This window comes from Carassius auratus, chromosome 16 (assembly GCF_003368295.1).
Source record: "Carassius auratus strain Wakin chromosome 16, ASM336829v1, whole genome shotgun sequence".
NCBI lineage: Eukaryota > Metazoa > Chordata > Actinopteri > Cypriniformes > Cyprinidae > Carassius > Carassius auratus.
This window is the reverse complement of record NC_039258.1, coordinates 14,631,830-14,654,291: the sequence shown is the minus strand read 5'-3', so window position 1 is coordinate 14,654,291 and position 22,462 is coordinate 14,631,830. Positions and strand designations below refer to the sequence as shown.

Sequence of the window (22,462 nt, the reverse complement as noted above, 5' to 3'; positions counted from 1 at the left end):
GAATTTTTGGTGCCTGCAACTCAAGGTCTATTACTGGATTCTGATTGGTGATTTTGTTTCTGGGGAAGACACGGCTGTGGTGCAGACTTCCCTACTTTCACTGGACTATATTGTTCAATTACCATTGTAGTTTTTGGTTAAAACAGCCCTCAAAATGTTTCCCAAGCACTCATACGGTGAGTGTAGAAAGCACATGGTGTTGAAATTCAGTGTAAGCCTCTTACACCTAATAAAATGCACTTCTGTTATGCAAAGTTCACTACACATCTAGTGTATAACTTCATTTTTTGTTAGGTTCCATCAAACACTAACTTTGCTACCCTAGTACTCCTAAAATCTCCACCCAAATTTACTGGCCCACCCCAATAACTGCTGGTATGGCACTGCGGTGGTGAACGCATAACTCCATACTTAAGCAACGTTGTATGTTAAGTACATGAAGTGTCCGATAGTTAACTCAATTGAAATCCACTTTTGCTTTGGGAAACACTTCAGTTTGCACATTAACCACACCACTCCTAAATTAGAACAATGCACATGCAAATTAAGCAATATAACATGACAACAAAATCAACTTAAGCTGAATAAATGACAACATGCCATGGAAACCGATGGTTTACCTTAACTTCCAAATTTAAAAATGGTCCGACCCAAATGAGTCACTACATCTAGACGAAACAAACACCAATTCTCACAAACAGAGGACTTTATTCAGTCACAGGTTGTCAGCAGACAGAAAATCCTTTTGAAGTCAACATCCATTTTTAACCTCACACAACAGAACAGAGTATTTTCATATAAAAATAACATTGGTCTTCAAGTCAAGCATGTAATTTCCTTGCAGGCATTTGGTGCAAACATCCAACCAGATGGGAGAACGGTGGGTCACGCGTCAACCACAACAAATGGGTCGTTTACTCCTTGGATGCCATGTGTGCCATCAGGTCACACACACGGTTGCTGTAACCAAACTCATTGTCATACCTATAGGAAGGAAAAGAATTAAAAGGGGTCATTCAAAACTGGTTTTTCCAAGTGGAGTTTGAAAAATGTAGTTCGAGTAAAGCAAAGGAGTGACCAAATGGATTAAGCCATTTACAAAAAACAAGAGTCGAATTCTAGAGGACACAGGAGTTGTGACTTTGGGAAAGCCAAATCTTACCATGTGACCAGCTTGACGAAGTGATCATTGAGGGCAATGCCAGCACCGGCATCAAAGATGGATGAACGCACATCCCCGTTGAAATCAGTGGATACCACCTGCACACAGCAGGAAGTTATAAGACGCTGCTGAAAAACCAGTTCACGACAATGAAATAAATCATGTATACCTGGTCCTCCGTGTATCCCAGAATGCCTTTCATGGGTCCATCAGCCGCAGCCTTGACCACTTTCTTGATATCGTCATACTTGGCCTGCAGAAGAGAGATGAAGCCAACAGGTCAGTCAGTTCACCAACACTGCACCCAGAATGAATCAGTCCTGCTGTAGGGAAAAAATAAATAAAAAAAAACCATTCAACTCACAGGTTTCTCAAGACGGACCGTCAGATCCACTACAGACACATTGGGGGTGGGGACACGGAAGGCCATACCAGTAAGCTTGCTGAAATAACAAGCAGAGCATGTTTGGACAGAAGAAAGCAGAAGAAAAAACGAAACCAGTCATTAAGTTCCCCCGAGGGGATCATTCCACTTTTGAGTAATCACAGGAAGTGAATCAAAACCCTTGAAAGTGGTCAAAAAAAAAAAAAAAAAAAAAAAAAAAAACACTAATTGCGTTCTTGTCCTATAGGTAAACTCTGAACTTTTTTTTTTTAGCCATGACCTTTAAGAACCGCACAGGGGAGCACTTCCATGGAAACTGAATTTAAAACTAATCTGGAAAACGAAAGGAATCAAATCCAACGGACGCGTTACAGACCCATTGAGCTCAGGAATGACTTTGCCCACAGCCTTGGCAGCCCCAGTGGAGGCTGGGATAATGTTCTGACTGGCGCCGCGGCCATCCCGCCACAGTTTTCCTGAGGGCCCGTCCACGGTCTTCTGTGTGGCTGTGATAGCATGAACGGTGCTCTGAAAAAAGGGGAAGTGGGAGACTTAACATCCTGTGAAAGATTATAAAACCAAAGCTCTACGTGCATCTCGTTTATTTGGATCATGATGCATTTTAATAAGAACCAAGTGTAGGGCTTGATAAGTAGAAGTGGAACAGAATAAAATTCTGTGACGCGTCAGGTTTCAATCAATTTTAGGTCCAAAAGCTTTTTGGCGAGATTGAAAGGCAGTTTAATCTTACCATAAGACCTTCAACGATGACAAAGTTATCATGGATGACCTTGGCCAAGGGAGCCAAGCAGTTGGTGGTGCAGGAGGCATTGCTAGGAAACAGACAGACCCGTGGTGTCAGTCACAGAGAGGGAACGAATCATTGGAATGAAATGCAGGGTTTAAGTTTAAGTTTTTGGGCTTAACATGCTTGAGTTTAACTTTAGTACACCCCCTACAGGACATTAGCCATAATGGCACAATATAACAAAAAGCATGCACATGAGAACACTAAATCTTAAAGTAAAATTGAATTCATTCAATTGATAAAGTGTCTAATGAAAGTTAAAATCAAATCGACAAGTTATTTTACCATAAAAACCCAAGGTCCAAAACACTAACAATTTAATAAGCTGATATTTCATGTTGTACATTTTTTATTCATTAACTAAATTAAATGGCTCCTCCTGGTCACACAAAGTTGGTCAATTTAACATGACATTCAAGTCTACATCCTTACCTGACAACACTAAGAGAATTATCATATTTCTCATGGTTGACACCCATGACAAACATTGGGGCATCTGCACTGGGGGCAGAGATGATGACTCTCTTGGCACCACCCTTAAGGTGAGCCTAGCAAGAGAGAGCAAAGGTTCAGACACCGGACGTGCACATTAGGATTTATGACTGACGTCATGACTAGGACTACATACAGACGCCTTCTCAATGGTGGTGAAGACACCAGTAGACTCCACGACATACTGAGCCCCTGCATCACCCCATTTAATGTTGGCTGGATCCCTCCTGTGTGGACACAGATGGAGGTCATCTCACATTTCAATGCCTAGCAGTGAATACATCACGTAGTATTTGTAGAGACAACACTCACTCGCTGAAGACGGTGATAGCTTGACCGTCAATGACCAGCTTGCCGCCTTCAGCTTTGACCTCACCCTTGTACTTTCCATGGGTGGAGTCATACTTGAACATGTAAACCTGTGAAGAAACAAAAGGGAAGTCAGATTTAAGGAAAAAACCTAAACTTTAGAGTAAGCTGCATTAAAGGCTAAGGAAATTCAGCCCACCATCACTCAGAAGGAAACCAAAATTAGGAACTTGCCATGTAATCAAGGTCAATGAATGGGTCATTGATGGCCACGATCTCTACTTTCTTGGACTGGAAAGCAGCACGGGTCACCAGACGCCCAATACGGCCAAATCTGTGTGGATTTAAAATTATGGAGGATGAAATAATATGACTGGGCAGATTTCTGAAGTATCATGTGACACTGAAGGCTGGAGTAATGTCTGCTGAACTTAGTAAATAACACTTTGAAATCTAACAGAAGTTGTGCAGTGTAATTTTACATTACTACGGTTTTAACTCCATATAAAAATAAAAAAAAACGCTTTTAATAAGAGCCATACATCGTCACGCACAAAAGCAAACACCTACAGCAAGTTCCTCGCAGCAGCCACTAGATGGCGCACAAGTTCTATTTCTGAACAAGTATAAAACCATTTCCTGTCCTCATGAGCCCTGTGGTTGGGCCCACTTGGGACCTACCAGTAAACAGATAGCCAGCGAGCAGGTTTACATCTTCCCAACGCCAACCCTTCAATATGTGCCAGAGAAAATAAAGCAAAACCCTGAGGAATGGTCTAGTACGGATTAGTTCTGGTACTACTAAAGCACTTGAGAGTTTGCTAGAGCTTCAGAAGGCCTGCCCTCTGCCATTCACACTGTGATAAAGAACTTCTGTAGGCCTCCAGCTGTCATTGTGAGCTATTTTGGTGCCTATAACAGCACTGCTCACAAGACAGATAAGCCAGGACTGACTCCATAGAAGTCCTCTTCCATTGCAACACTTTCAGCTTTCCATTAAATCAATATATAAGTGGACAGCAGTTCAAACTGATAAGACATACTGATACAGTGGAAGCACAATTTCGAAACATTTGCATCAAGTCCGTTAAGCTCGAGAAACAGGCTAAAAAAGGTAGAAACTTCTGTAGATAATGCTCCTGGTAAATGAGGTTGACTGTTTGACCTTTTAAAGCTTCAGGATACTCAAGTGCCATGTAATGATGGGGTATAGAAAGGATTGACAGACACCTTTTGAGAAAGTACACAAATCTGCAGTTACTGAAGTCTACTTTAAAATAACACTTAAGTGAAAACTGAATTACTACATCAATTAGAAACAAGTTATTGTATTATAACCTTTTTAATGTCTACATGAAAAAAGTAAGCTCAGAGTGCACCTTGAGTTAAAAAAATAAAGACATGGAATCAAGGATACTTTTCTACAAGTAGCATGCTACGCTCATCTATTCACTGTGAATGTTCTGCAGCTACAGATGGTTCGTTATGCATTAATTTTTAGAAACCAAGCCAAAACCTTCAAGTGAAAAAGAGACTTTGCACAGCTGACCAGAGACGGTTTGAGCTGACCAAAGTAGGTTTGCTGTAAACTGGACCTTAACATTGCATAGGTCAAGCACTGAACATGTAGTGAAATATTCAGGGCTAAAAGTGCATGCATGAACGATGCATGTGCCCTGTACATGTAGCTTAAGGATCACATTTCCAGTTACATAACTCCCTAAGCTTTGGAAAGGTCACAGCTGGTGCTGAGGGTCTCTCATTGCAGACACAGCCCAGCCAGCGAGAGACTCAGCTGATTGTTGGGATCTGTATTTGTGAGGGCTTACCCATTGATACCAACTTTAACCATGATGCCTGATTTGGTCTTGTCCTCTGGGAAGAGAAAAACAGAAAACATCCAGTTATTTGACTACATTGCGGCAGTCATTATTGGATCAAGCACAAAGTACAGGTTGTGAACATGCAGCTGTTATCAAGAGATGAGCTCATATCCGTTTAAACTCAAGTTCAAGAGATTACAACTCAAGTTCAAACATTTGCCTTTTGCAGGCCTAAAACTTTAGGTAAAGTAGTTATATAGATCTGAACAAACAGCTTTCATGCAGCACTGTCACAATAAGCTCTCCCACACTTTCAGCTGCGCATTCCATGCAGATTTAATTCATAACTTCAATAAAGGACCTTTCATGAGTATTATGAACTTCGACAAGAAAACAACTCACTACACGCTATGAACCGTGTATGAACAATTATTTACCGTTTGTGAGAAGCCTCTGTCCGTCCTGACACTTGGTGTGAGTAGACCGATGACGAGCATGAGGTTAATTTATATCTGGTGCGGCGGCGTTGACCACGCCCCCTGGGACTTTAGGCCATAATTACCACGCCCCCTTAGAATGACATGGTCGTATTGGGGAAAATTGCATGAAACAACTGAATCACTTAAAATCTAACAAATGAAATCAAGCTAAAGAAGACTTTTTTTTGCGTGTTTTGTAAAACATTATATAACTACTGACTTATTTAAAAGTTTTCTACTGTTCCTTTTGGAAATCAGCAGTGCATACGATCAAGCTTAATGTTTTTATTTAAGGACCAGGCATTTGTTCAGTAAGCGCTGTAGTGTAATAATTAGTAGTCTTTTAAAAATGCATCTTTTGGCATGGAGGAAATGTTTCATATACTGTATACATTGTTAATGATCTAAGTACCAACACAAAGTCTGGAGGTTCATTCCTAAATAAAGGAAAGCAGACAGTCAGAGACTTGCTGAGCTGACAACTCTGTGCAGTTACTCCACATTTTTGCAAGTGTACTTATAGTGGCAAAAATACATTTTGGATAAAATGAGCTTGCTAATGGTTTTCTCTTAAAAGAACATTTGATTTGAACATGTCCATCCACTCTGACCTTCTAACAGTAACTGGCCCAGACCGAGAGCGGGATGAAGCAGAGGATCAAATCGCCCTCATCGAGAGTGTGTGACATTTACAGGAAAAACCGTGACCCTTTCCTTTCACCCTGCCATCACAGCATCCCACAATCCTGGCAAATCCAATGCCTTTTTACCTGCACAATCTCTTATCTGCATGCATGACAATGCACGATAAACAAATGGAAAAGCAGACTAATGTCTGAACAATCTGGTTAGAGATTACACTGGTTTTCTATTTTAAGGTGTTGTTCACCTAAAAATGACAATTCTGTCATCATTTAGTAACATTTAAGTTGTTCTAAGCCTGTATTACTGACTTTCTTTTGCTGAACACAAAAGATATTTTGAAGAATGTGGGTAACCAAACAATTTCTGGTACCCATTGACTTCTCTAATATTTTCCCCCCATACTATAGAAGTCAATGGCTACCAGCATCTTTTTGGTTACCCACATTCTTCAGAATATCTTTTTTTTGTGTGTTTAACTGAAGAAAGAAACTCATTCAGGTTTGAAACAAGTAAATGATGACAGAAATGTCACACTTGGGTGAACTGTCCCTTTAAAACAAGCACAGTCCTTTTGAGAGTGACAGGGTAGATTAATTGCTTAGTTTCTAAATTACAGGAGTGGATTTAATCATAAAGTGCATTTGATTAATCACATTATAATCTATCTGTTATTCATCCAATTTAGCGTTGGGGTGAAGTATTTAAATGAAGCTGACTCTTTTGTCTCATGTCTGCAATTTATCACAGGGCTATACTAGTAATTAACACCAACACAGTCCAGGACATGAGGTGCTCCATCACTGCAAAAGGACACATTGAAAAAAAACTAAACAATTCTGGCTTTATAGCAATTAGCTGTCAAAGTGCAATGTTCTAATGTTCCACAGTAAATCTGCACTTTTGCTGCAAGATATGATTTTTAACTTCTACATATGTGTCCTGTTTTTTTCTTTGCATTGAATTAGTCTCGTCCTTTTACTTAAAGCTATGGTGTTAAGTATCATCTAAGATTGCACTGCAGACAATTTTGGACTGCCGTGACTGCTGCCATCCTGACCTTTTGGCTTCTTTTGATAGATCCGAGGTCACAGAGATGAAGAGAAGGCCAAAGAAAGCTTGTCACAGGATATTGAAGTGGGGCGTAACAGTTTCAAAAATGGCAGCTCACCCTTTAATCTTCATAACATCCTTATGAAATGGGGTACCTGTAATGTATATACTTCTATGTGCATGTACTATTAACTTCTAAATAATTCTTCTCATTTAAACAGACTGAAAGCACTCAGTAACAGCCCCTCAGAATAGTGTATGTCTGCTCCCCAGCCAGAAGAGAGAATGTGTTGGACCTTTGCCAGGGTCAGACTAAAAATACTCAAACACTCAAAGGCTGACCCTGCACCCTTTCCACTGCGGCTTGTGCTCCTGTGGAGTGACCTGCACAATCCACTTCACCCGTTACGACTGACTCACATGATTCAGACAGAATCAGACAAGGCTTCTGAATGTACCCCTGACAAACACAAACAGCACGTCTGTCACGTCACATTGCCATGTTCACTCCAGATTCTTCAGCTGGAAGATTTGCGGACCGGTTTTCATGTGTTGAACTTTGTTTTAACTCTGTGGATCATTCTTCACCGGCTCTGTTAGCTGGTATGTGAGGTGTTATATATTAACTATAGTGGCATAGCGGTAGAGCTCAGAGTCCAGGATCCTGTGCTGTCTGAAGTGCAGACTGCCCAGACAAGTCTAGTGCTATCTTATGATCTAGTGCTATCTTGTGGTCAAAATAAAATAATGCATTCGAGCTGATTTTCATTATTTTAGGTTTGCAGTTTATACAAATGTGTTACTATGGGCATATATATGGATGTAATAATTGGAAACAGTGGCAGAAAATTGGTCTATAGGTCTGAAGTTTGATTTCAGTTATATCAGAGTTAGGGAATGCTCCTTTAAACAACCAGTTCTGAACCAGGGGCCCGGGGCCCTATAGGGGGCTTCTGAATGATTAAAATAATTCTGATTAATTTATTGTAAAAAAAAAAAAAAACTAACAAAGTGTAAACTGAGTATTTTTTGTTTATTGTTTTTATTTTATAAACATCTTTAACTCAAATTTCATTGCAAAATGTAATTATAATGATTAGGAACTTGTTGTTTTATCAACTATTATGCAATACTTTTAACTGGAATCGCAAAAATAATTGTGGCTCATTTATTAAATATATTGACACTTTTAGTTTCTGTTGATAAAAAGTTTGAAAACAAGTGGCTTTAGTAGGAATAAATCGATTATATAGCCTTCGGATGTTTTGTAATGGAAGGCATTCAAGTTACAGTTATGTCAATTATTTATAAGATTGTTTACTTTTTTCTATACAGTGGAAGTGTATGGTGACTGTGGTTTAATTATGTAAACAAGTTCTTTGATCTACTTTATGGTACTTTATAGTTTTTTTCCCTTCTCTCCTTCTTTCTCTCTCTGGTTGGCTTATTCACGCTTCTGGTGCCCATTCACTTTCATTATAATGCAAGAATTATCTGGGCATTCTACATAACATCTTCTGTGTTATGATCTCTATGAAGAATTTCAATCCAAGGCTGCATCTCATTGCTAGTTTGACTTGATCTTAATCTTAATGTCTCTGTTTGTTTCTCTATTTTTACCACGGGTGGTAACTAGAATTTGCACAAGCTTCAGTCTGGATCCCGAACATCTGAAGCCCCTTTCACACTGCACGTCGGACCCGCAATATTTCCGGAACATTGCCGGGTCGCCGTCTGTGTGAAAGCAACCACGTCCCGGGACGGATTACCGAATTGAATTACCGAGTTCGACCCGGGACGAGCGCTGTGTGAACAAAAGCCAGATCTAATTCCGTGTCGAAGTGATGACGCGCGTTATCGCGCGACTCTTTTACCGGCTGTTTTGAAGGAAGATCAACGTTCGCAACGAAAACACATGTGCAAACTGTTATGAAGCAGAGATCAGTTAGTTCCTCACTTTCCGCGCTGACGCTGAGATCATTCGCTTGCTTCAGTGAAAGTATAAAGTGCCTAGCGTTGTCGACTCGTACATTACACGTCACGCGCTGATGTCACGTGTCATTACGGGATCTTCAAGGGTTGTGTGTGAAAGCACGCACATATACCGGGTCATCACTGGCAGTGTGAAAGTGCAAAATCTAGCAACCCAGGAACAATTGCAGGAACACTTTACCCCTGTATTTCCCGGAATGGCAGTGTGAAAGGGGCTTGAGAAGAGGTGCATGATGTCCAGCCCTCAGAGGACCTCAGATGATGCTAACCCTGAAGCAAAATACAGAACTATCAAATTTTGCTATAAGTTTGATTGCAACATATAATTGCTGTTCATAGTTTGTTTGATTACATCTTTAAATGATTTTTGTCCGTACATTAATGCCATATGTACATTAACTGACAGCCACCACTGATAAGCTACTATTAAATATTTTGTAGAAACCTAATATTCTGTAAAGTTGCTTTGCAATGATTTGTATATTGTACAGCGCTATAAACTTGAATTGATCTGTGTTCCATTGAAGAAAGAACTTCATATAAATTGACAATCATCACATATATACCCCAGTAGTCTTCTAAATGTGCACAAGCAGCAAGGGGTTACTGAAAAATACAAAATGAACACTTTTAACAACCCCATTGCTTTATACTCACTTTGACATAGCTTTTAAATTAAATTATACAGTAGAAACAAAAGACAGAACAGAGGACATAGATCATAACAGACTAATTTGCCAAATTATTTTAATGTAAAACTCTCATCAGTTCTTAGAGAGAATATCTATTCTATGAAATGTTCAAGTTGAATGTTCAAGATTTTGTGCCTAAACATAGTATGTTTTTTTTTTTCACACAAAATATAATCCTAACGCCTACATGAACATTTCACATGCTGATTGAGTGGTAAGAAATAAAAGGATTTTCATGCAGTTCCCAAATGATTCAGTGGTTGTGGATGCATGTAGACTACCAACTCCTTCTCTGCTTTAGAAGAGGAAACACTAATGCAGAGACATGCTGTTCACATTCACTTTAGTAACATATTGTTCAATAAAATGTTTCCATGAGCAACTATTAAGTTCCTTAAAAAATGAAATATCCTTCATGTATCCAGCACTAAACCCCAGACTGCCCACTTCTCATCAGAAGGATGTGGATGTGTGTCAGACAGCCTGCGTGTCTTTGTTCAATGGGAGCTGATTAGGACTGTGAGAATCCTGTTACATTCTACCATTTGCATATTTGCAGCCCATGAACTCCTTGATTTGCAGTGTGTGGGAGAACACACAGATTTAGAAAAGCACATGGGACACTCGAATAATAGCATGAATAAAAACACTCGAAGGTATCGCAATTATGAGACACGCAGAAACATGACGTGGAAGAAATTTTATTCATGCCAAAACTACAGAAGGTGAGCAGTATATGTTCTATATATAAATCATGCATTTTGAGACTATTTGAGAGATTATTTTAAGATCTTTACTTACTAGTAAACTACTAGCAGATTATCAAACGATTGTATCTCATTTACATCTCAAGGAACCAGTAAACACTACTACCTTCATTAAGAAATAAATACAAATACAGTTAACACAACATGTCACTTCAAATCCAATGTAAAAATAAGTATTATTGAAATACACGATATAATGAATTTGTCCACCTAGTTTTCACTAGTCCCAAACCAGACCAGAATTCGGTAATGACCTCTTCTTAGAGCTAAGTGGGACAACAGTCATCTCATCATCTCGAGCCGTCTCTCAGTTCATTATTAGCAGCCGAGGCCACTCATAGAGCCGATCCGGTCCAGTTTCAGGCCAAAACAGCCTCGGTTCCAACCCCTCCGCAACCGGTCCGGAGGCGCTCGCTTCTGATTGGCCAGAGCCCCCTTCAAGAGGCGGAGCCAGGCATTCTCGCTCTGAACAGGTATGTCAATCCACTTGGGGTTTTCTGCCACTTTTAGCCCAGAGCTGAAAGTTTGCAAGGGCTCTTCTGACTGGTCACTTGTGAGGTTCTCAAGATCATCAAGGGTCAAAAGGTCATTGTAGCGCTCAAGGAACTGCTCGATGACCTGCATCGTGGAGACAGGATTTCTTTTTTATTGAATAAGGCTACATTGGATTTACTACTTAAAAATGTATGTGACTAATGGTGTGAGGAAGCCCACCTGCATGGCTTTGTCAGGGGTGTGAAGGGTTCGGGTGTGGCCCGGCACCGGATTGGCCAGAAGGACCACGAGCACCACAAATACAGAGGAGCACAGCATGGTGCAAGTGATAATGGCCCCAAATACACTGCTAATGTGAGTCGGTATGGATAGATTCAGATGAACAAGTTTAGATGAACACACTCAAACACAGATAAAGGAGAGAGAAACAGAAAACAGCATTCTGCAGAGAACAATACACGGTACATACAGAGAAACAGATAAAAGACAGAAATAGGTTAGTTTGTTGTGCATTTCGAATAAATTCAGCTACATATACAACTTTCAGATTAGAACTAAATTATCTTGGAAAAGAAACAAAGGCATCTTGGACTACACTATAACTGTATAACAGTAAATAGGCTAATCTCACAAATAAAATAAAATAAAATCCATGCCACCTCCCCCAATAATTTGACATTATTTTAATGTAAATACATCTTCTCCTTACATTTTGCACAGAAATTGTACTTCTTACATTTTTTTATTCCTATATCAAAAATGATTATCATTATATTAGTTTAATGCTGTTTTATTTTAACTGTATTACACTAAAAATTATAATTCTTTTCTATTTAAATCAGCAATTTAAAGACAGCACTAATTTAAAGACAGCACAAAAAATATTACTATGACATAAACACTTCAACTTCAACAAAAATATCAACATTATGTTTGCACATTACAGGAATAATAATTATTTTCTTTGTATTTATTTTTATTTTTTTGATTCAGCATTACGATTATGAGAATTTGAGGGAGTCCTTAACTGTGATGAAAATAATGTCACAAAAAAATTAATTTTCTATCACTATTCTTATGCAATTTCTTATTTGTTGTTTCAGCCATGTTCTTGTCAGGTTTCATGGAATGCACCCTTATTCTGTGCAGAAAAACATTCGAGATCAATGACGTTCATGCAAAATTCCATAAGTGTTTCATATTTTTAAAGAAATGCAGGCATACGGATATGAATCAAATATAGTTGTTAAACTAAGTTTTCAAAGTAAAAAACGGTACTGATTAATATGTTTCACACAAGAAAATACGCTTGTAAAGTTTCAAATTGTTTTACTCACCACTAATAGTTGGAAGAGCTTTTGAAACCTGACTGGATGCTTTAGTCCTCCATCCCTCTGTTTCTGGCACCTGCTTAGAGCATCCCTGTCTTTCCTCTCCGCTCTCTTCCTCCTCTGTGTGCAGGAATGTGATTTAAAGCGAGTGCTGTTTGTATGTCAGTGTGTGTTTGCGTGAGCTGGATGAGTATGTTATTAGTATCTCATATCTAAGGATGAGGTGTCTATATATGCTTTGCCCGTCCCCTCCACCCTTCCACAACACACACCTCTTTTCCCTCCCTTTCCCCTGTCTCCTTCACACACACACATATACGCAAACGCACCTTATTATCTTGATGTCTCTGAGATGATGTCAGAGGTATGGAGGGGGTGTTTGATGTTGTCGAGGGGATGCCACTTTCTGCCTGGAATATGACATCATATGCACGCACACCACAAAAGAAGTCGTGACACAAACGCAGGGCACCACAACCAGGTGTTGTCTCCCTCTGCCCCCTACTTTAAATGAGCTCAGCCTTCCTTTTTTCATTCCTCGTCCATCCATCCCTCGTCTCCTCACATCCTTCTGTTTGTGTCCAAAAGCACCAGCAGCTGGCAGAATATTGTGTCCGTTGAGAGGAGGCCAACACTTTTTTGGTGGACTTAACTCAAGGAGATATATAGAGCTGTTTGAATAGGAAAGAGATGTTTCTAGCTGTTCCTGTGTCATACGCACAGTCCTGAAGTTACGGTCAATATCCATAATCTGAATAAAGCTCATTTGTAAAGTGAATTTGCACTAAAAGTCACTTATTGAATATGAAACCTTTCTCTTTTTTTTTCTTTTTTTCATTAATCTGCTTCTGTGGGTCATTGTGATAAAATGTCTTTGTGTCTTTTTTTTTCTTTTCTCTCTCTGTGAGTACCATCACAAACTGCCAGTGCCATCTGCTTACTGTCCCCCCTGGCCTCGAGAACACGATACAAGAGCCAACACACACACACAATGTGCTAACATACAAGAGTATCACAGAAAAACAGTTTAGCAGTGATTTATTCATAACATACACAACTCTGTCAATAAATAGTGTATACAATAAAGATACATCTCTCTCTCTCTCTCTGTCCCTCAGAGAGAGAGAGAGAGAGAATGTTCACAGAAATCTGTGCATTTTTTTGAGAGAGAAAACCCTGCATTGTTTATATAATATGAAGGTCATGGGACTGAAATGTTACAGAATAAATTTAGAATTGTTTTTCAAGTGTGGAAAAGTGTGCAGACCGTCTTTTTCTTTCTAATTTTATTGAACTTTATTTGATCCTTTCTTCTACGCATCTATCTATGTCCTAGGACATGAAGTGCACTGTTAATTTCTCGCTGTTTGAATTTTAATTCTAGAAAAATGCAGGTTTTATATTATGGATATTTTATATTACATACTGAATGATACTAATTTAAAATAAATGAAATAGAAAAAACATTTTGACATTCAAAAACAAACAAACTAATTGTCACAATCTGCCTCTTTTGGTTTAGTTTTCGTTTGGTCCTACGAAGGCCTGTGTTCCTCTGTTCTAGATTCCTGCTCCTCGTTTCTTACTTTCTAATTAACGAGTCGTCACCTGTTCTTCATTCGAGTTTGAGCATTAATTAGTAGCTTCTGAAAAGCAGTACTAAATGAAAAAATATACTTTAAACAAAATAAGAACTATTTACATATCTGTTCAAAAGTTTACACCCCCTGTTCTTAATGCATTGTTTCCTTCGTGAGCATCAGTTAAAAAAAAAAAAAAAATCATGCATTTTATTAGTTGTATGAGTCCCTTAATAGTCCAATAGGGAAAATGGATCACAAAATCATAGTCACTGTGAAAGGGTTAAAATATACAGAAGATGCTGTAAAACCTGAGAATGTGCAGGAGGATTTTTCTGAAGAACAGTGAGCAGTTTAGCTGCACAGGACAAACAACTATTACAAAACATAAAAACAGTTGTGGATCAAGAGGCCTTATACACAAAGACAACCTGATATGTGTTGATAGAGAATGCATTGTCACAAACCAACACGACACTATCATTTAACCACAACACAAACATCATATATAATTATGATCTATCTCATAGCATACAAACAGACAGTGGTCTAACATAATAATGGCCTGACAAGAACTTTTCTAGAAAACCGCGCACACAGCCCTGAGGTATCCCTGGCATCAGAGTCCAGAGAGGGGCTCTCGTGTTTGATCAGGCTGAAGCCAGTGTTTTTACGGTTGTGTACCCTGTCTGAGATTCTCACACGGTGAAGGATCGCAGGTTTATCCAGCCAGCTGCTGCCACTAGCAACCAATCTAGCAGTAACCTAGCGACAGAGTCGTTTACAAGATCTAATTACTTTATTTACATTACAGAGCCTATTTACTCTAATTACAGATATCAGTCAACTTCTAATGTAAGCTACCTCATCTAATATGAGAGTTATCAAAAAGTCAAGGTTTTGTACAAAAAGTTATAATGTAGTTTTCAAATGCTAAATGAGTTAAAGCGATTTGCAACATATACGGCAAGTTTTCTTTCCTGCTTGATAATGTTTGAGCTGTCTCTTCGTTTTGTAACAACCTCTGCAAAAACTGTCTTATACTGTGACAGATTACAAAACATTACACACATCGCAGTGTTTCACAAACATGTTGCTGGTTTCTAACAATTGGGATCCTTCAGAAAGTTAAATGCAGAGTTGCAGGTGCTACACACAGCCAAAAACAACAGGTTTCACACATTGTGCTTATTCATTATTCTGGTGTTTAAGAATAATAATATCTATCCCATTTCCTCCTTATCAGTTCAGCTTGACTGGGTGACCCAAGTTTCTAAATGCCAAATAGGAGTTGTTTGCAGGCAGTGATCTGTTGATGGAGACTATAAAGTAAATCCATCCTCTCAAAATGCATCAGAACAGTTAAAACACAAGACTGCAGTCATGAAATAATACAAGGCTTTCACCCAGACTTTATGGACTGTGACAGAGTTATGGACTTAATGAATTTTCATTCCGTATTTCTTATACGTTCCACAAAAGAAAGTCATACAGGTTTGGAACGACATGAAGGTGAGTAAATAATGACATTTCATTATTGGGTAAACATTTACTGATAATCTGGAGCTAAGTGACTGTGACTTGAAAAAGCATATTTAATTAAATAATAAATATAATTACATAGCAAATGTAGAATTAATTTATTGTTAGTATATATATATATATATATATATATATATATATATTTACTTCTTTTTTTTTTTTACAATATTTTATATAGATTGCATACTAACTTTGACAGTCCTAAAATGAAAATTATAATTTGCTTTTACATATTTCAATCAGTTTTTTTCTGTGATCCCTAACGATAATATCCTTCAAAAACCCTTGAATTAACTCTTCCACCACCACAATTTTTCCATCTTTCTGTGTTCTCTCTGGTATACAGTAGATGGCGCTATTATGCATGTGAATCAAAACTGTCATAACATCAAACGTCGAGCCAGGAAGCTTTGCGCAAGCTTTGGATGTGTTGTTGGAAGAAAACTTCTCCATCCTGTTGATTTTATTATTGTTCTGAATCTGATTAAGATGTAGTTTTAAACCTTTTACATTTTAAGTTCTAAGTAATTAAACTTGCATTCAAGTGTTGATAAAAAACAACAGATGAAGCTAGGCTCTGTTTTTCCTTTTGACATATTGCTTGTTCAGATATTCATATAACAACATTTTCTGGATATGAAAGAGTTTAGTTCTGGCAGGGAAAGAGTTAATTATAATTCTTTCATCTCGAAACATCAGCTATAACCCCTTTTAATTCTAAAGTTATACACATAAATATTATAGGCATCCAGAATGATCCAGAAAGTTTATCCAAGGAGCAGGAGATGATTGTAGACTCATAGAAGTAGAGATGTCTGCTTCTCGTAGACAGCAGAAGCTGCTCTTATTTTATATAACACACTCACCAAAACAGCAGAAGAGTAATTGGCCTCTACAGTCCTCTCTGACTGTCACTCAAGAGACACAGAGAAAGAGCCAAAGCGAGACAGAGAGAGAACGCTAGAACGAGAGAGAAGGTGTGTGGGAGGACGGGTGGGCGAAAAGAGAGGGATGAGACAAGGATGAAAAACGAGGGTATGGTAGGATACGACTAGAGCCCACCAGCGTGTCACCTCTGAGTGAGAGAAAGAGGCGAAGGTGGTATGTGTGTGTGTGTGTGTGTTTTCTGCAGTTCTGTGGGCAGGGAATCTAGCAGCGTGTGTGTGTGCGTGCACATGTGTGGCGAGAAATAAGAGTGGGCAGATTCATCTCTGTGGGTGGGTGAGAGGACAACAGACCCTGAGAAGAGCTCTAAAATTCAAAATAAAGGTCTTAGAGTTCAGAAAGTTTGTAGTGAAACTGAGAGGACATGATGTCTAGCGATTCTGTCAGACCCAGCTGTGACAGACCTTCACTCTGCACAGGACAAGACTGAGCAGAACCAGATCAACAAGCTGTGCTGTACATTTTAAGCTCTACAGGAAGTAAAAAAAAAAAAAAAAAACATTTTGTGGGAATATCTTAAATATCAATTCATATCAGTTCTCTTCATTATTTAGAGCTGAAAAAGAGGATGTTTTCCCGGATGTTGCTGCTCAGGTCCATACTATGAAAAGTGAATGGCAAAGGGGCTGTCAAGCTCCAATAAAGAACTAAAAATGATCAGATCAGTTGTGTTTTCACTGTTAGCAGTTAACCTGTTGCTATCTGACCTGAACATAGGTTTGTCTCAGTGCCATTTGGTGGCTCTAACTCATTTAGATTCAGAGCGAGCGAGTCATTTATGCTGGAGCCACTCTGTTCAGTGCAAACTGACCTGTCAACTTGACTTTCATAATTAGGATTGATCCATTGAAAATCATAGAATTGATTCTAAAGAGTCATTCATTGCGGAATTTGACATCACTTGCTGGGTTTCTAAACTACGGAGCCGCACACATGACATGCAGGGGAAAAAAATGTAAAATAGTAAAGCGTCCACACAACTTAAGTAAAATGAGGGAACACAATTTTTATTTTGAATGCACAATTTATTTAAACGAGGGAACAAATTATTATATTGTGCTGCGCGCTATAAATGTTTTCCTACATGTCATGTGTTGGGCTCCATACTAAACATCTGACAGATAAGTGTTACAGGGCTATTCACACAGAACATGTTTTTGCGTTTAAAAATGCAAGATGCAGGGTAGTGGAATAAAAAATGCAAGGTCTAAGGACACGTTTTGTGAAAAGCTTCCCATGTATAAGAATTTGAAAGATGCAGGCTAGTGCAATGAAAAAAATAAAAATGCAGGGTCTAGATATATATATTTTTTAAACCCATCCATCTAGTATTTCATGTTTACATATAAAAACAGTGGAGAAGATCACCCTGGATATTCTGCCATTGATAATTAAATGTGATTAAATAAAAGTTTTTTTAAACAAATAGAGAGCGCACAATGGCAGAATTGTCCTCTTTGAACTATTCTGTGGCTGAAGCAGAGTGGTAAGATGTAGGCTAGTTGGGTTTGACAGCTGCGTCTCCCAGGTACAGACTTCTGCGAAGGCCTACACGTTTCTGCAGTCATTCCTGATATAGGCAGCTGGAGGATATAATGAAGACTGGCGCATTTCCCCGCTGTGAGAGGATTAACTATACGGTCAATCTGTGAAGTCACGACAAGACACAAACATGCTCAGATGCACCACAGAGAGACTGAGGCAATCAAAACATAACAAACGCAGCGGAACATAAACTGAAGGGGCGGATGGGATGGCACATTTACATACAGGCAACACCCCAGGCCAACGGAAATGCTGTTATTTAAATATGTTTCATGTGATATGAATTTTCTGATGCTGTTTTTACTTCCAGATCCACAGTTCTAAGGGGTTTGAGTTGTTCTGAGCATGTTGCTATGCTACGGAGTTGATCGGTGGTTGCTTACTTAAGTGAAAAAAAGCCCCAAATTTCTATGATATGGACCCTCTTTACAAAAACAAAACAGATAATATCGAAGAGAAGACCCCTGCAGACCCTCATGAATATAGCTGCTTCTAAAATCGCATACTACGAGTAGGTATTTCTTTTGAATAAGTACAGTATATACTTCACAACAATTGTTCCATATGTTGTGTTATGTATTCTGGACATACTACATTAGAAATGTCAATGACCTACCAGCATCAAATACTGTTTTCACTTTCTAAGGAACTATGCATATTCGGATGCAGCCTGTGTGTGCAAAGTCAAAGATATTTAACCTCTTATTAATTTGAAATCAAATATATATGTATATTAATATACGTGTTGTCAAATGATTAATCACGATTAATCACATCCAAAATAAATGTTGTTTACATAATATGTGTATACTGTGTATATTTATTATGTATATGTAAACACACACATGCATGTATATATTTAGGAAAAATATGTTACGTTTATATATATTAAATATATTTATATTATATAATTTATAGGAGTATGAATATGAATGTAAATACAAGTAAATATTTTCAAAATATATGCTGTGTGTGTGTATTTATGTATAATACAGCACTGACTTATAAAATGTCTTTTTTTATATTACTTTACAAAATTTATGATTTTTTTTGTGTGTGTGTAAATGATTATATAAACATTTTTTTTTTCCCAATAAAATCATAGTCACTTTTGAAAAGGGTTCAGATGTAGAAGATGCTGGAAAACCAAAGAATGTGCAGGAGCTGGAGGATTTTTCTGAAGGACAGCAGGCTGTTGAACTGCTCAGGGACTCGTGAACAATCATCACAAAATATAAAAGTAGATCAAAGTCGTAGATCATCTAGGAAATGGCATATAGTATGAAAGGGTTAGTTCACCCAAAAATGAAAATACTGTCATCAATTATCACCCTTATGACTTCCTAAACCCATAAGACCTCCGTTCATCTTCAGAACACAAATTAAGATATTTTCTTATGCTTTTCTTGTGTCAGCTGCGTCACACGGCTGCGTTGTTGTTTTTATTTTCTTTGCATACAAAAAGTATTCTCGTAGCTTCGTTAAATTACGATTGAACCGCTGATGTCACATGGACTATTTAACCAATCTTCTTGTGTTTCTGAACCTTGATCGTGGTAATGACCTTGCTGTCTATGGGAGGGTCAGAAAGCTCTCAAAATCCATCGAAAATATCTTAATTTGTGTTCCAAAGATGAACAGAGTTCTTAATCAGAGGTTTAGAGCGACATGCATTAATGACATAATTTTCATTTTTGGGTGAACCATCCCTTTAAGATTAAAGTGTATGCAAATTTTTGTATGGGGTCATTGTTATAAATTCAGTTATTATTTTATCTTGTGTATATGTAAAGTATATGTATATCTTGTGTATATGTAGAGTATATGTAAAGATCTGTTATGTGAAAGCTTATTCAGGACAGTACTAAATAAGAAATACAAATAAATAACATGCAAATTTCATGATCCCTCTTATTTTGTTTAAATTATTATGATGTGAAATTGTTATTTGTAAATATGTACAAAAAGATTTACCAAAAACCATTTTTATCACTTTTTACCTGGCTACACATTACATATTTAACCATTAACTTTCTTTGAAAATAGCATAAAAGTTTTTCGAAATCATACAAAAACTCACTCACTAATTAACCCATTTACATTTACGCACTAGTTCACAAAACTTGTTCAGGACTAGGGTGGATTACTGTAATGTGGGTAACTGAAGCTGCATTGCGTTTATCTCTTCTTTTATAACATTAAAGTGAACATGATTGGTGTTGAATTCAAGCAGGAGTGTCAAGTTATTGAAATCGCTGGACTTTCTGGAAATGATGTCAGAAATGTGGCCAAGAAAATCAACAAACAGGAAGTACCTCTTGTAAAGTTCACTGAAATGACACTGACATAGGTTTAAGACTAAATTGATGTTAAGGATAATAAAACGTTGTTCTGAATTGTTATCAAATTACATTTGTGATGAATCTATACATCATATTTTGCAATAATATTCTTAAAATGTGTTAAGAATATTTTCTATTTAAAGAAATCTTTGCTGTCCCACTTTAGAAAAGGATGTTTCAAAAGTGGGACAGCAGGTTTTGACTCATGTGGGACAGTCAAAAATACCATCTTATTCAATTGATAAAATGTGCATTAAGAAGGTTATGCATAATGCCATAAAGTACATGTAATTTTGTCAATTTCAGGGCTTATAATGAAGCAATATTATTTGTTTTAAGATCCAGATTCACAATTTAGCCACTAGAGGACAATGGGATCCTGGACCGTGATGAGTCCATGACTGCCCAGGGGCCTGTACCATGATGGTAGCTGAACAAATTCAGAGTTACAGGTTTAGTTTTCAGTTGACAAAACAAAACCTCTCCAATCCGGCTTTGTTGGTACCATGATGCTGTTCATCAACTTTCTTTGTCAACTCAGGCTTTGATCCTGAGTTTGTGGAGCGTGTTCACATTATTGTGTGACATCACCAGTGAACAGCCAATCACGAGCCTTGCAGCACAAAGCAAGTCTGATTTACTTCCCTCGAGAGACCCAGCGATATTCAGAACTAAAGGTTAAAGGTTTTGCTAAAGGTTAAGAGATTGAAGAATAGGACAAATTTAAATGTGGTATGAAAAATGAAGGAGGACAAATAAATAATCTTGCTCCATCAGTGCAGTGACAAGTGAAACATGTTAACTTAGTTTAAACATTTGAAAATATATAGTGATAGAGACTCGAACCTGTAAGGTCAGATTTATTATTTTTTAAATAATGCAATTTTTGATACTACGGCTTATTTATATTACATGATCTGTAAACATTAATATTTAAACAATTTATAATAACTGTTAAACTAAAATTGCTTGTGTGCAAAAGATAAATAATAATAATAATATGAATCACGATTATTATGTAAATCATATAATGACTCCGTAATTATCACAAAACCCACACTTCTATTTTTTTATATTTTTTTAGCATTATTCCCCTTAATTTGGAGCAAGATAAACTGGAGTGACTTTGTGTCAGACATGTGTCACTTCTCTCACATCTGATTGGTCCACCTTCAGTTTGAGCTCTCTAACCCAGAACATAACCTGTCCCGGAGCAGGATAGCCATTAAATTACTATGGCAATGAATGCTGCTTAAAGCCAAGCCACTTACGTGGTACCTAAAACCCAGGATTGGTGCAAACTAACCTGAAACTTACCTTGCTAACCATCTAATCTAGCTTCATGGTACAGGCCCAGGAGTGTTAAATGTAAAATTGACTTTGTAAAAAAAAAAAAAAATCCACAAATTCTTTAACGATTTGGCACAAGGAGCACTAATATATGTGCCATTTCCCCTTTAATAACAATTTAGATAAGGAACATCTTGGGGATTTCATAATGATATAACAGTTTGATGTATCATTTTATTTTCCTATGGAAATATGATGCACAAATCAAAATGGCTAAAAAGTGTCCCACATTACCCTAACCACCCTAATAGTGTTTCTCGTCTTTGTAAGCACCACTAACCAACCTAAAACATTAGTGTGGACTATACCGGTGACACAATAAGAGAAAACTCAACTCCACTGTACAAAACAAAGGAAGTAGTTCTTACTGAAGACAGACTGGACACTCTACCCCTGCAATCATATGCGCAGGTGATCTTGATAATTACCCTTCAACAATAGCACTTAATCAGTGGGGTGTCAAACCAGTCTGATCTGGAGCGTTTTACCCACAGGCCTGCTGAATGGCTTCGTTTACCCTTCAGGCACAACCTTAAATTATCTCCCTGCATGTAATCACTGCAATGTGATTAAAATAAACGCTTTGCCAACACTTGTGCTTCATTTCAACCGAATGAACAGCTTTGGGAGGAACAAGCGGCGATAATTATGGCATTTCGGGCCATCTTTTGTGGAGCGAGAAGGATTTCATGCAAGCACAGAGAAAGCATCGCAGTTCAGAGGGTACA

At 37.9% G+C, this 22,462-nt stretch overlaps 2 protein-coding genes across 4 annotated transcripts; both read right to left on the bottom strand.

Moving 5' to 3' along the window:
* Window positions 1-688: 688 nt before the first annotated feature.
* On the bottom strand, window positions 689-5,508 carry gapdh (glyceraldehyde-3-phosphate dehydrogenase). Its single transcript, XM_026284269.1, has 12 exons — window positions 5,417-5,508; window positions 4,986-5,031; window positions 3,391-3,490; window positions 3,160-3,266; window positions 2,984-3,074; window positions 2,788-2,903; window positions 2,299-2,380; window positions 1,924-2,075; window positions 1,527-1,605; window positions 1,332-1,415; window positions 1,163-1,260; window positions 689-984 (listed from the first exon to the last, which is right to left on the bottom strand). The coding sequence occupies exons 2-12, from the start codon at window positions 5,006-5,008 to the stop codon at window positions 915-917; spliced, it is 1,002 nt and encodes a 333-aa protein (XP_026140054.1). The 5' UTR covers window positions 5,009-5,031; window positions 5,417-5,508; the 3' UTR covers window positions 689-914.
* A 5,014-nt stretch (window positions 5,509-10,522) lies between these two features.
* Window positions 10,523-12,956, bottom strand: nppcl (natriuretic peptide C-like). 3 transcript variants are annotated; one of them, XM_026285152.1, is made up of 4 exons: window positions 12,760-12,956; window positions 12,437-12,550; window positions 11,319-11,541; window positions 10,523-11,222 (listed from the first exon to the last, which is right to left on the bottom strand). In XM_026285152.1, the coding sequence occupies exons 3-4, from the start codon at window positions 11,415-11,417 to the stop codon at window positions 10,923-10,925; spliced, it is 399 nt and encodes a 132-aa protein (XP_026140937.1). In that variant the 5' UTR covers window positions 11,418-11,541; window positions 12,437-12,550; window positions 12,760-12,956; the 3' UTR covers window positions 10,523-10,922. The 3 variants fall into 3 exon arrangements, with proteins under 3 accessions (XP_026140937.1, XP_026140935.1, XP_026140936.1); XM_026285150.1 differs by lacking the exon at window positions 12,760-12,956 and having other exon boundaries at window positions 12,437-12,742; XM_026285151.1 differs by lacking the exon at window positions 12,760-12,956 and having other exon boundaries at window positions 11,319-11,448; window positions 12,437-12,742.
* Between the last annotated feature and the right edge of the window lie 9,506 nt (window positions 12,957-22,462).